The following is a 14,557-nucleotide window of genomic DNA, read 5'->3' as shown; positions in this document are numbered from 1 at the left end:
TATGCATGAATGTTGGTCATTGTTTTCCAAAGTAAATGCAGATTTGTCTGATTTCATAGGGGACTAAAAAGTCTGAGTATATTTACTGCTGAGAGGCTCAAATTCTGAGAATCTACCCAATATCAGATCACTAAACAATCTATTAAAATAGTGATTATTTTGCTTATGGATCAGTTGTCAATGAATTGATTAATGGTTGGTTGCTTAATTAAATAGAATGATTACAGTTTATCTTGTTTTTTTTCCTCTCCTTTGCAGTTGTGTACATATGTGGCCCCGTGGACACTTTCCTGAACATCATGAAACTTTTCCACAGCGAGATCCCGGACCCAGAAAACTATGCCATTTTTTATCTGGATGTTTTTGCAGAAAGCTTGATAGAGGGCAAACCATGGCAGAACTCTGACCTTGACGACGATCCCATCAAGGTCTTTAAGGTACACTCAACTGAAAACACTTGCACACTTTCATGCATATTTCTCTAGCTCTTGGCTGAGTCGTGGGGAAGATAGAGCCTTTCATTGTCCCAAGAGAAAAATTACGTAAGCACAACAAGAACATCTACTTAAATTCAAGTCCAGTATAATGGTGGCTGACCCGATATCCATCAGAATTGTTTTCCTCACCCAGTGTGGAATTTAGAACATGGTACATATTTTATTGTTTTCGTTTGACAGCAGGTAAATGGTATGGGTTTGGGATTCAGAGCCTTAAACCAGGAATTGGGCCATGTAATTTTTTATTTGGCTTTAAATTAAGATTTTGGATCAGTAATTATGCAAATATTAAAAATTAACAACGACAATTATTAATTGAAAATTGACAATGACAATAATTAAAATGACAAAAACAGAGTGCTGTAGCATTAGTACACAAATAATAAAGCTGCACATCTCTGGGCAGGTAGATACCTTTTATACTTAGACCATTGAAGTCGATAAATGAGTTCAAGTGATCGAGGGTTGCCATGGCAATTGACATTGAAGATGCTGTTCTGCTTGCAACAAACCAGTGTAAAATAATTCTGTTGAATTGGAGAATGTCTTTGCGTAAGTTGTTTAGATCATCATTCTATTATGTGCTTCTCAGCTCTGATTATATACTTTATTTTTCTGTGTCCTTTTAGTCTGTTTTCATTATAACATACCGACCTCCTGATAATCCAGAGTACAAAGACTTTCAGAGACGACTCCATGCAAGAGCACAGCAAGATTTTGGCGTGCATTTGGAACCATCACTGGTATGTTAAATTATATGCACACCATTTTGAGATGAATGTTAAGTAACATGAGCAAATGTTGTCTTCATTACTCCGCTGCTTTAACAAAATAATTGTCTTCATGCAGATGGACTATATCGCAGGCAGCTTTTATGATGGGTTTGTACTGTATGCAAAGGCCTTGGAAGAAACGTTGGCTGAAGGTGGAGCGCAAAATGATGGCATCAACATCACAATGAGAACACAAAACCGCCAAATCTGGGGTGAGCAATTGCTTTTTTACTTTTCAGCTAGAGTTAATTATGAATGCTCTTTTTTATTTTGGTGCCATTTCATCTTTCATCAATACACATCGGATTTTTCATTTCACGTTTTCACTTTTTCACTTGGATAGATATCTCAAACATATTCTTCCACCATATACTGCCTATTAATCAGTCTGTGCCATTTTTAATGGAAAAATAAAAAAGCAGAGCGACCCCAGGCAGGTCATTTATTGTGTTTATAACTTCATATGGAGTTTCCTGTTGCTTTTGTCAAGCCATTTTTGTCTTTTATTTTAAGTCACCTTCACTGCCATTTACTGCACAAACAGGCTTGATGACACCAAACTGCTCCAGCAGCTGCTCTTTATCTATTTATGCTGCAGCAAAACACGGGAGAAACAATTAAAAGATTAAAGTTTATACATAGTATATACAATAATAGGATATAACGTCATAACTTTAGATATAGAGTAACAATAACTGCATAAAGTCGTGGTATTTGTAATATTTTCTTTTTTGTGTATTTAAATTTAATTGATTAATTTAAAACTGTAATATTGATCCCAATGTAAACCAAGCCCCAACATGCGCGCACACACACACACACACACGCACACACACACACACACACACACACACGCACGCACACACACACACACACGCACGCACACGCACACGCACACACACACACACACACACACACACACACACACACACACACACACACACACACACACACACACACACACACACACACACACACGCGCGTATACACAGGACTGAACCACTAATTGAAATGTTATTTGGCTGTGGAGCTGTTGAAGGCACTCAAATGAGACTCCTATTACCAGTAAGTGAGGTCAAAACAATGCTGACTCAGTCAATTTTATATCACTGGCACACACTTATGTATTTAATTCAATCGCACATATGGTCTAAAGAAGGTTTAGATTTAGACGTCTCAATCTGGTTAAAATAATAACCACACTTTACATGGATCAAGTAATACAATTTTTCTAGATTATTTATACAATTAACAGCTATTTTAGATTTTAATATTTCATATTTGATGGATTAAATTTTGTTGTTGAGATTTGGGCTACACATAGACAAATTATAGACGTAAAAAAATCAAGCTAAATTTAGACTAGACGTCTTAGAAGTCTAGGGCTCAGTGTGATAAGTGAAATGAGATTTTTATATGCCCCACTAAACAAAACAATGGGACTGATAATAAAGTGTTATGATGACTCAAGTCTGTATTTAATGTTTGATGTGGCTGCCAACACAGAAACTTGTTTACTGAATTGGCTAACATGTGTGCATTCAAAACAATTTGCAACAACAATAGCCTTTTGTCGGAGTTTAGCATTTTAGACATTTTATGTTGTCTGCTTTTACTGAAGCAAACATTTATTATACTTTGAAGGCCACATTTTACTTTAGTGACATCTTACTGAACCCATTTGCAGCATATTTTTTTTAAGAACATAAACCAGAGAGTTTTGACATGGAAATCCTAAATCTGTGTTTCTTGTATGTGATGCCTTATTGGCTTGGGATTTACGCAGTGACATCAAGAAAAATATGTGAGCCATTCTAATGCATGATAATGAACCATCTTGGAAGTATGGTACAAATACTTCACTAACAAAAAAAGATACAAGAGTACAAAAAGAGATATTACTTTGGTGTTATTATTTAAACCCCCTTGAGTTAACAGTATCTCTGATCTTAATAAAGTATGAAATATCGCAATGTCTGATCAGACCGGTGATGTGGATTTTGTTGCCAGGAGTGACAGGTCTTGTAACTACAGACCACAAAAATGCCAGAGACATAGACATCAACCTTTGGGCCATGACCAACCAGGACACAGGAGAGTATGGGGTAAGTGTAAATATTGTTGTATGTTCGGGTTAGCCAGATTGAAAATGAAAATCAATTATTATAAAAGCTTGTCAAAAATTCACTTGAATAGATGTGCACCGTTCTGTTCTGCTGTCTCCTCTCACTTTTAACCATTGAGTGCAGCCATACCGTTATTCAATGCAGTGCAATGCAGTCAGGTTTATAATGAATAAATAAATAAATAAATACATACATACATACATACATACATACATACATACATACTTACTTACTTACTTACTTACTTACTCACTCACTCACTCACTCACTCACTCACTCACTCACTCACTCACTCACTCACTCACTCACTCACTCACTCACTCACTCACTCACTCACTCACTCACTCACTCACATACATACATACATACATACATACATACATACATACATACATACATACATACATACATACATACACACATACATACACACATACACACATACACACATACACACATAAAAAGAAGTCACACATAGAAGCTATTCTGTTCATTGTACTTTGTGAATGTGTGTGTGTGTGTGTGTGTGTGTGTGTGTGTGTGTGTGTATGTGTGTGTGTGTGTGTGCGTGCGTGCGTGCATGTGTGTGTTACAGCTACAGTTGAATGAGGATTTTTGAGCTACAGTACACAAAGCCACATCCTTTAGATATTAGTGTCTTGACAAATGCTGAGGTCCTACTTTAATGATAACATGCTTAAAACCTCAGAATTCCACCACAGCCGGGGAAAATATTTGTGTTGTGATCTGCAAAAAAAATTGTTTCCCCCCCTTTTTTTCTTTAAGTGCAAAAGAAGTGGGTTAGCTACGTTTGATTTCAGTCGAAATGTTTTCAAGGTCCTCTGAGGCTGTCAGCAGGAACTCTCGTCCTCATTTGGCTTTAATTGGTGGACCTTTATGACTGATTGATCCGGGAATCTGGCCTGAATTTCATGATTCCCACGCAGGTTTTTAAGTCTGGGGTTTTTTTTTTGGACTTCCAAAATTGTTGTATTGACTTACCTGCAAAACACTTTCTATTTATTTAAACACATTCTCGAATCATAACTTGAGATCTACTGGTAGTTAAAAAACACTGTAAGTTACAGAATCCTACACTGTCTAATGGTATTTTTAGGTAATAATGGGCTTAATGTTGCTTTGCGACAGCAGCCAAAAACTCTTGAGTGGTCTGCCCCAAACCCCAAATCTTGACCTCATTCGACTTCTTTGGCTTTCACATTAGGTTACAGTGGCTGGCAGTTAATCCCTTTTAAGAACCATCCACTGCTTCATGCCGTTAATGCTCTTACGTCAACATTCTCTCCATTTTTCAATCTATAATCCTGTTAAAAGTCTTGTGCTGTTCAAAAACTTAACAGATAAATTGCTTTAAAGTTCTCCATGTGGAGAAAAATATAAAAATGTGTGACTTTCACATGTTAAATTTATGCAGGACATACACTTGTTTTGAGTCGCTGCTATTCACAGAAGCGGACAGGCAAGGCCTGTAGCTACTATTTCAATTATTTCAGTCTTTGCAGGCTCTACCCCCACATCCATCCCCATCTGCATTGTTTGGATGACCCTCCAAGGGGGTGATGGCTTCTCATGTTTAAGTAGAGAGGACACAGCGTGATACAAGCACGAAGGGAAACCAAAGCAAGACTAAACTAAATAGACGCTTTGACATGTATAAAACTCAGGAGTCATGTTTCACAGCAGGAAAACAGATGTGCCATCAAAGAAAAAAAAAATCACACGCATACTTGCTACTGGGTAATCTTTGCACGCTCTTATTCTAGGTGCAATACTGTCGACCATAATTTGTGTCATAATTTATGATTTGCAAGATCCTTTTAATTGGATCACTTGGGCCCCTAGGGCCACTATCACAAATTAAAAAAACACTTGGAGTATGTTGTACGATTACAGACTTATTTCGAATAGTCACAACGCGCGGCATTGTTTACATAAAGGACGATCGATGGATTTAATGAATTGGAGTGACACAGATGGTTTGATAAACGTGTTATTTATGTAATACTTATTTGAATAACTCTGAATGTTACGTCAGGCCCGTTCTCAGCTCCTCGTTTGTGTATATGTCACGTTAGCATACCATATCGTTTAGCCTGCTGTTGCTGGTTCATGTCTGTTCTTGGTGTTAGATTTTGACAAATAAATTTGCCCCAAAAGTGCGATTTATACTCCGGTGCAACTTATATATGTTTTTTTTTTCACTTTATTGTGCATTTTATGGCTGGTGCAACTTATACTCCGGAGCGACTTATAGTCCGAAAATTACGGTATATAATACAGGTAATATTATAAAATATAATACAATAAAGTATAATAAAATAAGACTAGTATTATTAACAACATTTTCTATTATTAATAATGATAAATAACCTTCTTTGTTAACTCAAGCAATGTATTGTAATTATTTATCTATGATTTATTTATGAATCTATTTAGTTTCATGTACATTATAGAGCAGTAAAAATAAAATAAAATACCGTTTGCTTAAAAGTATTCAGACTAATAGGTAATACAATTTCGTTCATTCAAAATGGTCACACAGTAAAAATTACAGTTGCAGTGTAAACCATAAAAATGTGTCAAACATTTCAATACCAACAAAACCATTGGCCTGACAATACCACACAACCGTTGATAACTGCTTATTCTAACTTTTACACTGACGTCCGTCTTTGCAGCAACATGTCCTTCTCAGGTCCAATCTCAGTGACTTTATATTACAATTTACTGTTCTAGCCCACCACATCATTTTATGTGGCCCACAAAAGCGCACTATTTGCATGGATTTTTTTTTTTGCTGAATTACCAAGATTGTGTTCAATTTGAATACACTTTGAGATATTACTCGCATTTTTTGTTACCAATCCCTTCTTTAAAATAAATGTATTTAATATTGAACAGTTGTAACTGGTTTCTGATTTCCAAACCCGTTATTAATGACTGATTTGTTCTGTATATGTAATATATGGCAATAATGCATTCACTGGGGTTCACAGTCATAAGGGCCTTCTCAAAGAAACTCAAACAAAGATGTAATTGTGACAAAAATCAGTTTGAAACTCTTGCTTGAGACCTCTTCTGAATAAATGAACACAAATTTCCACAGACATAAAATCTTATTGAAAGTCTTCCAAGAAGAATGGTAGGGATGTGTGCAAAAGACCTACTTTTGATTTTCCAATTTTCAATCTCTATTTTGCAGACATGACGACTTTTTATCACTGTGTCGCATTCCATTTCAATCTAAAAATGGTGCAATCATCAAATTATTTATTTCTGCTGGTACTCCGGTTACTTTCACAGTCCCAAAACATGCATATTCAGTTCCTTGAAGACTTCCGTTGGTTGTTTTGTGTGATTGTGAATGGTTGTTTGTATGGGTCAGTCCCCCACTACTCCCATCGGCAGGGCTCAGCTACAGTTTTCCTGTGGCCCTTAACAGGGAACGTGATGTGGATTATTTTTTTATACACTATGTCTTAGTCTGAACACAATGGGTATTCTGGGTACACAACTGTTAAAAAAAAGACATCGTAATGAAAAAAATATATATATTTCTGCAGCTGGTTGCATACTACAATGGAACCATGAAAGAGATCATTTGGTCTCAGACAGAGAAGATCCATTGGCCAAGTGGGAGCCCACCGCTGGATAACCCACCCTGTGTGTTTTCCACAGATGACCCCTCCTGCAATGATGGTATTATTATAAGCTATCTTTCATAACCTCTTTAGACTGATTCTCAATAACAGCCATACAAAGTCCTTTAATGACATTACAAAATGTCATCATCAGTTATATCAAATTATATAAATAAAATAAATATTTTCATCACTTTTGTGTGATAGTGTACAAGTTTTTTTTTAAAAAACATATTAACAGCTTTCTTCTAATCCTACCCGAGGACCAGATAAGCACTCCAAAAAATAATGTTAAAAAATATATAATATTATATATATATATATATATATATATATATATATATATATATATATATATATATATATATATATATATATATATATATATATATTCATGCAGTATATAATATACTATATATATATATATATATATATATATATATATATATATATATATATATATATATATATATATATATATATATATATATATATATATATATATATATATATATATATATAATTTGTTATTGTTATTTGTTATTTGTTGCATATTTCTTTATGCCATGAGAAAGTAAAAATATAATTATCTATATACAGGATGGATTTTTGTTACTTTTGTTTTATTTGTTCTCATTAATTTATGTTGGAATAAACCAATCTCTGCATTCCAAATATTAATTTATAACTGACGGTTGTGTTCTGTTTATATGGGTTTATTGGTGTCTCCTGGGTGCTTATTTGAAATTGATAATTTTGTATTCAATAAACTCTTTTATGTTAAATTCTCAAAACAGAAAATCCTACATATGTGTTCATCTAATAAAAAAAAAAAAACTTTTTAACCTTTTTTTTAATTATGTGAATCTTAATCATTAGGCTATCACAGTTTTATTTATACTTCACATTTAGTGAAACATGTCTTTTAATTGTAACACTCTTAAGTTCCGCAGCTGTACTTACATGTTTGACAGCTGGGTTTTTAATAGCGTAAAAAAAATATATATTTTCAAAGATATGACATGTGGACATCTGTTGAACATATGAGAGACAAGTGAGTGTGGAATCCTTCTCCTGTTTCCAGGTCAGCTGCCAGTTCTGGGAATTGTAGCTGTGGGATCTGGCTTGGCTCTCATCATTTTTGGAATCTCCAGTTTCCTCATTTACAGGTGAGTTGTAAAAAGAAAAAAGTGAAAGCGTTGTGCTGACGCAGTGTCTACACGGCTTATTAGAAACAGTACAAATTTAAATGGAATGACAAAGTGACGTGATCGGAGATGGATTTTTGGGTGCATGGTGCTGCAGTGAGTGCCCGTGTGGTATTTTCCCAAACAGCTTACCAGGTGAAGATCTTAAAGCAGTGGGTAGGTGCATTGAAACTTATATTTGAGCTCACACAATGGGAAACAAACACGCTTTTCATCAAATGATAAGTCTGTTCACTATATTTGTTATTTGCTTCGTAAGAAATTGAAATTTCCCATAATTTAAGGATTCACACACACAGACTGATAACCATGAGAAAAAATTGTTAGCTCAGGTATTTAAGAGTTTTCAAAATAATATGTCTTTTACAAACAAAACTATAAATTATTGAAAGTTTTGTCTTTTTGTAAGTCTTTTTGTAATGAGTAACATAATCTGCTACTGCAACAATTCATTTGCCTTCTTGTAAATGTGACTTCCCTGCCACGTTTGCACTTGTCAAGATTTAATGGGGGAAGGGAACGGTTGACACAATGCTGGGCTTTTGTCGTGTTATTTTACACGTTTTGACTTGTTGCTGATTGATTATCATTCATTCATTCATTCATTCATTCTTTCATTAATTAGTTCATTAATTAGTTCATTAATTAGTTCGTTCATTCATTCATCGCAAGGCACACATAGCCAAAGAACCATTCACGTTCAAGTGAGTTGTCAATTGGCCTACCATGCATGTTTTTGGAATGTGGGAGGAAACCGGAGTACCTGGAGGACACACACGCAGTCACGGGGAGAACATGCAAACTCTGCACAGATCGGAGCCTGAATGAAACCCTGCACCTCTGAACTGTGATACAGCTGTGCTAGCCAGTGCCCCACCCAATATAATAATATTATAATTAAATAAATCATATGCATTTTTATCAATAACTATAACAGTCTAAAATTCATCGAAATTAAAGGCTGAATTCTTGCGATATTTGTGAGCGAGAATCCATTTTGTCTCAAACCTGCTGATTTTCTCCGGCCAATCACAAAGCTACCATGTTTTTTGGTGCAGGATATGCGCTGTGACGTAAACATGAATCAATGACCGTAATGGATGAATGCATCGACGGTGCAATCAATTCTGTTCTTGCAGAATTAAATCCGCTGGGATGAGGGCCGGCTCACCGGTAACCCAAATAAGGATAAGTGGTATACAATGGATTAATTAATCCACTCAACACTAATCAGCCACTTGACGCCACATTTATTTGGGTGTTCTGCCTTCTTCCTTCTTACCATAAATATGGTTGGGCAAAAACAACTCGGCATTTCTAGGGTAAATGGTTGCAACATACAGTGTACGTAAGCAATATGTTATATATGGTAAATACCTCTTGAAATTGTTTACTTGCTATTTAATTATTTATAGTAACTTACGTTTAAAAGAAGAAGCTTACACAACATTGAATGCTAGCTGGTTTATATACACTAAACCGTTTCTTTTTGTCTCCATTGAAATTATATTTTCCCTCAAAAACGAATTGAACTCAAATTTTGCGATATATTTTTTTTTTTTGCATTTTTGGTTGGGTATGTCTTGTGGAATTTCTTAGAAACACAGTTTAATTTCATTACATTTTAATCATGTATGTCCTTAATACCATATTTTCCTGACTATAAGTCGCTCGGACTACAAGTGGCACCAGCCATAATATGCATAATAAAGAAAAACATATATAAGTCGCACCGGAGTACATGTCACATTTCTGCGAGAACTTTATTTGACAAAATCTAACACTAAGAACAGACATGACAGGCTAAACGATACGGTATCCTAACGTTACATAAGCACAAACGAGGAACTGAGATTGTGCCTGACGTAACATATTAACAGTTATTCAAATAACTATCATAAATAACACGTTTATCAAACCAGCCGTGTCACTCCAGCCAAACTATGAAAAAAACTGTGACTTATCATCCGGAAAATACGGTAATTAAGCAACTAGAATTATTATTTTTTTAAATAAAACAATATTACAGTGGTTTGTACCCCAATTCATAGGTTATAACTTAATAACACCATGAATTTGCTCATGTTTGCACTACTGTCTATTAACACTAACAAGTGTTAATCACCAGCCAGTCAGAATGGATTTTGATCAGAGGAATGATGGAAGAAAGACAAAGGAGCATCTATCCACCTCAGGTAAATCCTCTAATTCTGTCTTAGAGTTGATCAATCTCAAGCTTCTCTACCAGATCATTTGATACACTTTGTGTATTTATTCTGAAAGAAAAAAATTAACATTCACCTTTTCTGTTTCTTTTTCCAGCACACAGTTCAACAAGCACAGAGCGGTTTCCTTATGAACTAGTTGATCTGGACTATTGGCTGGTAAATGTTGAGAAATGTCCTCTACCTTGGAATACTTTTTATTTGTTTTATTAAACTTGAATATAAAATATATATTTCTGTAATTCATATTTGTAATTCCGCATTTCATTTTTGGCTCTGACCTGGAATTTTAAACACTAGCAGTGTACTGTGCAAAAGGCTTAGGGACTCATACTGGCACCTAAAGTCTGTTTTACCTGATTGGTGTGAACAATCTCTGCTTTACTAAAAGCATGGTAAACTTCCTTGGTGTGATTCACTGAGGTGGATCTGAGTATGTATGGGCACCCAACATGTGATGTTAATGTGATCATTCTCTGTGCCAGTTATTAATGATAAGAACCAAGGCGTGTGCTATACAGAGAATATAACGTGTGTTATATATACACCTATACCTATCATTGATATCATATTGCTTAAAAGAAGCTGCAAAGTCAGGAAGGTTGCTGTAACGCAGTCTCATATCATGAAGTGATGGAATGCATGAACTTGATGGAGCACGGATAACTGCAAAGGAGTGAGAGGAAGAGGGGTTAACTGAGCTGAAGCACTTTTTTTTTTAATGTAAAAGCAAACAGAAGAAAAGTGGTAACCAAATAATGTCATTGTCTGTACCTGTCCTACATGTACTGTTTATGTTAAAGTGACTGTTTGATAAAGTTCAGTAAACAATGAAGCTTGTTCTTTGCTTAAGACTTTTGCACAGTACTGCAAATAATCAACTGAAGGCTATTTCTGACAAACATTCTAGTGACCATTCAGTCCTTGGCCTTGAGACAATAAACGTAAAGCTTTCTGCATCCATTGCAAGACCCTTCGAGATTTTTAATGGTGTCTTTCTATTATTGCAGACACCAGTGGTGCTTTGCTGATGGTCACAGAGGTGCACAGTGGCCTATACGACCATCATGCAAGACCAACAAGCTGCTGTCTTCACTACTTGATCTACAAATCACCACTAAAATGCTTTATTTGAGTTATTCTCTAATCAGTCGGTATAAGCCAGAGTTTCTTATAATGAATATTTATTTCACATGTATTTGAACAGAATTCGATATATAGAAACATTTCTAAAAGTCTGTTATGTATTAAATGCTGCTGTTTGTATTTTCATGAATGTAACAAAAATGTTATACTGAGATATGTCTAAGTGCTGGGGTCATGCAATTTAGGGATTTGACTGCCCATATGGAATAATGGTAACAATGGAATTCTCAATACTGTGAACTATATAAGGATGTATTTTTGTCTACTTGGTAATTAGTAACTGTTAATGAAAATGTAAATATATTATCATTGTGAAATATATACAGTGAGATTATTTTTTATCACTTTAATAAAAACAAATTGTCTGGTTTAAATGGTTTCTTTCCTTTATTGCTTTCTTTTACAACAACAACAATTTGGTTGATTTCAAATAGATTTACATGAAACAGGCTTCGAGCGAGAGAAACGTGTTTTTGTACTACCATAATCAAACCAAAGAAACATATTTGTACCATATTTTGGAAGGTGAAACTATCCGCAAATTCGACCTGGTGGCCACTGGGCCTCTCTCAGTTGATTTTGGAGTGTGTGCAGCAGCAGGGTTAGGCGATGTTAAGCAGAGCTGCTCGGCTGTGATGTTTTAATGGAGGGGCTGGTCCAGCAAAGGTATTCACATATGGGGCTTATGAAACAATAGGCCCACTGTGGAGGCCCACACTTTGCTACCCTGGCTGCCAGAGGTCTCTGAACGAGGCTCTTTAAATAGAAAAATATTTTTTTTTCGTGGTGAATGGGTCTAGGGGTGCACCTCTGGTTTGATGATGTTTCCTGTCCTCAAAATAGACGTACACAGACAGTTTCTGCAGTATTTGAAGACACAAACAAGCGCCCGCCAGAGAACTTGTGTTTTCTAGACAGTCTAACACGAGGATAAATGATGAAAAACAAAAAAAACAAGGTTGAAGAGAGACTAGAACACAATATGCAAGCGCTGCAATAATTTCTGCAGCCATCTGGAAGTGTTTTACACCTTTTAGACGGTGTCGGAATGTGTGGGCTCTGCTCGTTTGTCATTTTTTGAGTGAAAATGATTTTTCTTGCGTCTGTCGAAACACAAACGCGTACAAAAGAGAAACTGGAAGGCTTTGGACTAATCGCTGGAAAGCTGTTTCCCCTCTGCAGTGCTCCACGTTTGCCAGACTGATCTAAAATAACGTCAGACTTATCACAATTCTCAAAAATTAATACATCTCGTGAGGCGATGAAGACATTTGTCTTCCCTTGCTATCGCATCAACTTTTGTTTCTTTAACTTATTGGCCAAACTCCCACACCCAAAGACTAATTCAATATAGTGATCTTATTATTCTCAGAGATAATAATAATATCAAATAAATTAATTTAGTCCATGTTCAAAATGTTGCCAGCATGAAACCTTTATTAAGACCCACACAGAAAAAAGTGTGGCATAAAATCTTTGCTAAAATGGCTCAGTAGAAAACATTGTGTTATTAACCAAGTGTTCTTATGAAAACAAGAAAAGTTGGGGAAAGTTCACTATTATAATACTATTTTTACATATGGCTGCATTACATCTGCAGCCCTGAGGTGGCATGTCTTCTACACACCTCACGAATACAACTATAAAAAAATCTAGAAAAAATTAGAGCAGGCTAACTTCTCTTTAACAACTCGAGCCTTAACTATTAATTTATTGTTTCACATTGTTACAAAGCTGGAATCTTGTCTATTGTCACTTTAATATGACCTTAATGATGATCATGAACCCTGCTAGTATCCATCCTAGCAATCCTAATTTCCCATAGGTGTGAGTGCGAGTGGATGGTTGCTATTGTGCGCCCTGCAATTGGCTGGCAACCGGTTCAGGGTGTCCCCTGTCTACTGCCTGATGACAGCTGGTATAGACTCCGGCATGCCAGAAAATGGATGGATGGATGGATGGATGGATGGATGGATGGATGGATGGATGGATGGATGGATGGATTGGATGGATTGGATGGATGGATGGATGGATGGATGGATGGATGGATGGATGGATGGATGGATGGATGGATGGATGGATGGATGGATGGATGGATGGATGGATGGATAAAGCCACCACACTTGAAATAGATTTTCCTCTGATCTTTGCGTGACTGATTTTAACACTGTTCCACTTTTCCCCTTTTGTAGGAAACTCAAGTTGGAGAAAGAGCTGGCTGGAATGCTGTGGAGGATTCGGTGGGAGGACCTCCAGTTTGAGAGCCCCAATAAATACCACAAACGAGCTGGGAGTCGTCTCACGCTCTCACAGGTAAACCACCGTCTCATATTGTACGCCATTATTTCATTACAATTAAGGTAAAAAATGAATTTAAATAGTCTGCAGGAGGTTAAAGAAACAAAGTTCCAAATCACCTAAATTGTTGTGAGGCAGACTAGCAGTGTTACACCCACATAAGCTATTAAAGTTATTCATAATTCTCTACTTTATATTGTCTTTTCTGACAGTGTCACTGGCACAGCCTCCACTGTGCAATTAACAAGTTGTTGCTCTTCTGGCAGTTTCTAGATATCACAACACAACATCCATCGGTTTCCTTTAACGCCGGCCTTGTTGTCCGTCTGTTGTTTTTTCTGCCAGGAATCCAAAAGTGATCACTTGACACGTTCAATGTTAAGTAATAGGCACAGCAAAAGCAAGCAGCAGCAGTCTTTAAAGAATCTAAATCTTTTGTTTACACATTCTTGGTTGATTTGCCAGTGGGTTTATTGAAGGTGACTGAGTTTTTCTTGTGGCAAAAACATTAAGTGATTGTTAAAATAAGCTTTTGCATATCCCTCGTCCATATATTTGTAATACCTTGCCGCGTTCTTCAATATCAGGTTCTGTTGTCTGTGGGCTCATACAGCCTCGTGTC

At 36.0% G+C, this 14,557-nt stretch overlaps 1 protein-coding gene and 1 long non-coding RNA gene across 2 annotated transcripts in view; both read left to right on the top strand.

The window, feature by feature from the left end:
* Nucleotides 1-14,557, top strand: part of npr2 (natriuretic peptide receptor 2) — a 50,935-nt gene that overhangs the window by 10,668 nt on the left and 25,710 nt on the right. Inside the window, exons 3-9 of the mRNA XM_085925453.1 lie at nt 259-437; nt 1,127-1,240; nt 1,347-1,482; nt 3,281-3,375; nt 6,981-7,116; nt 8,143-8,227; nt 13,830-13,950. Coding sequence (XP_085781579.1) covers nt 259-437; nt 1,127-1,240; nt 1,347-1,482; nt 3,281-3,375; nt 6,981-7,116; nt 8,143-8,227; nt 13,830-13,950 — 866 coding nt within the window. The remainder of the gene's footprint in view (nt 1-258; nt 438-1,126; nt 1,241-1,346; nt 1,483-3,280; nt 3,376-6,980; nt 7,117-8,142; nt 8,228-13,829; nt 13,951-14,557) is intronic.
* On the top strand, nt 10,372-11,893 carry LOC147047865 (uncharacterized). Its single transcript, XR_015067683.1, has 3 exons — nt 10,372-10,461; nt 10,589-10,650; nt 11,502-11,893. It is a non-coding gene; the product is annotated as an uncharacterized LOC147047865 (long non-coding RNA).

This window comes from Syngnathus leptorhynchus, chromosome 12, assembly GCF_054491065.1.
Source record: "Syngnathus leptorhynchus isolate UIUO chromosome 12, UIUO_Slep, whole genome shotgun sequence".
Classification (NCBI taxonomy): Eukaryota; Metazoa; Chordata; class Actinopteri; order Syngnathiformes; family Syngnathidae; genus Syngnathus; species Syngnathus leptorhynchus.
The sequence above is the reverse complement of the archived record's forward strand: the minus strand, read 5'-3'. Positions and strand labels throughout refer to the sequence as shown.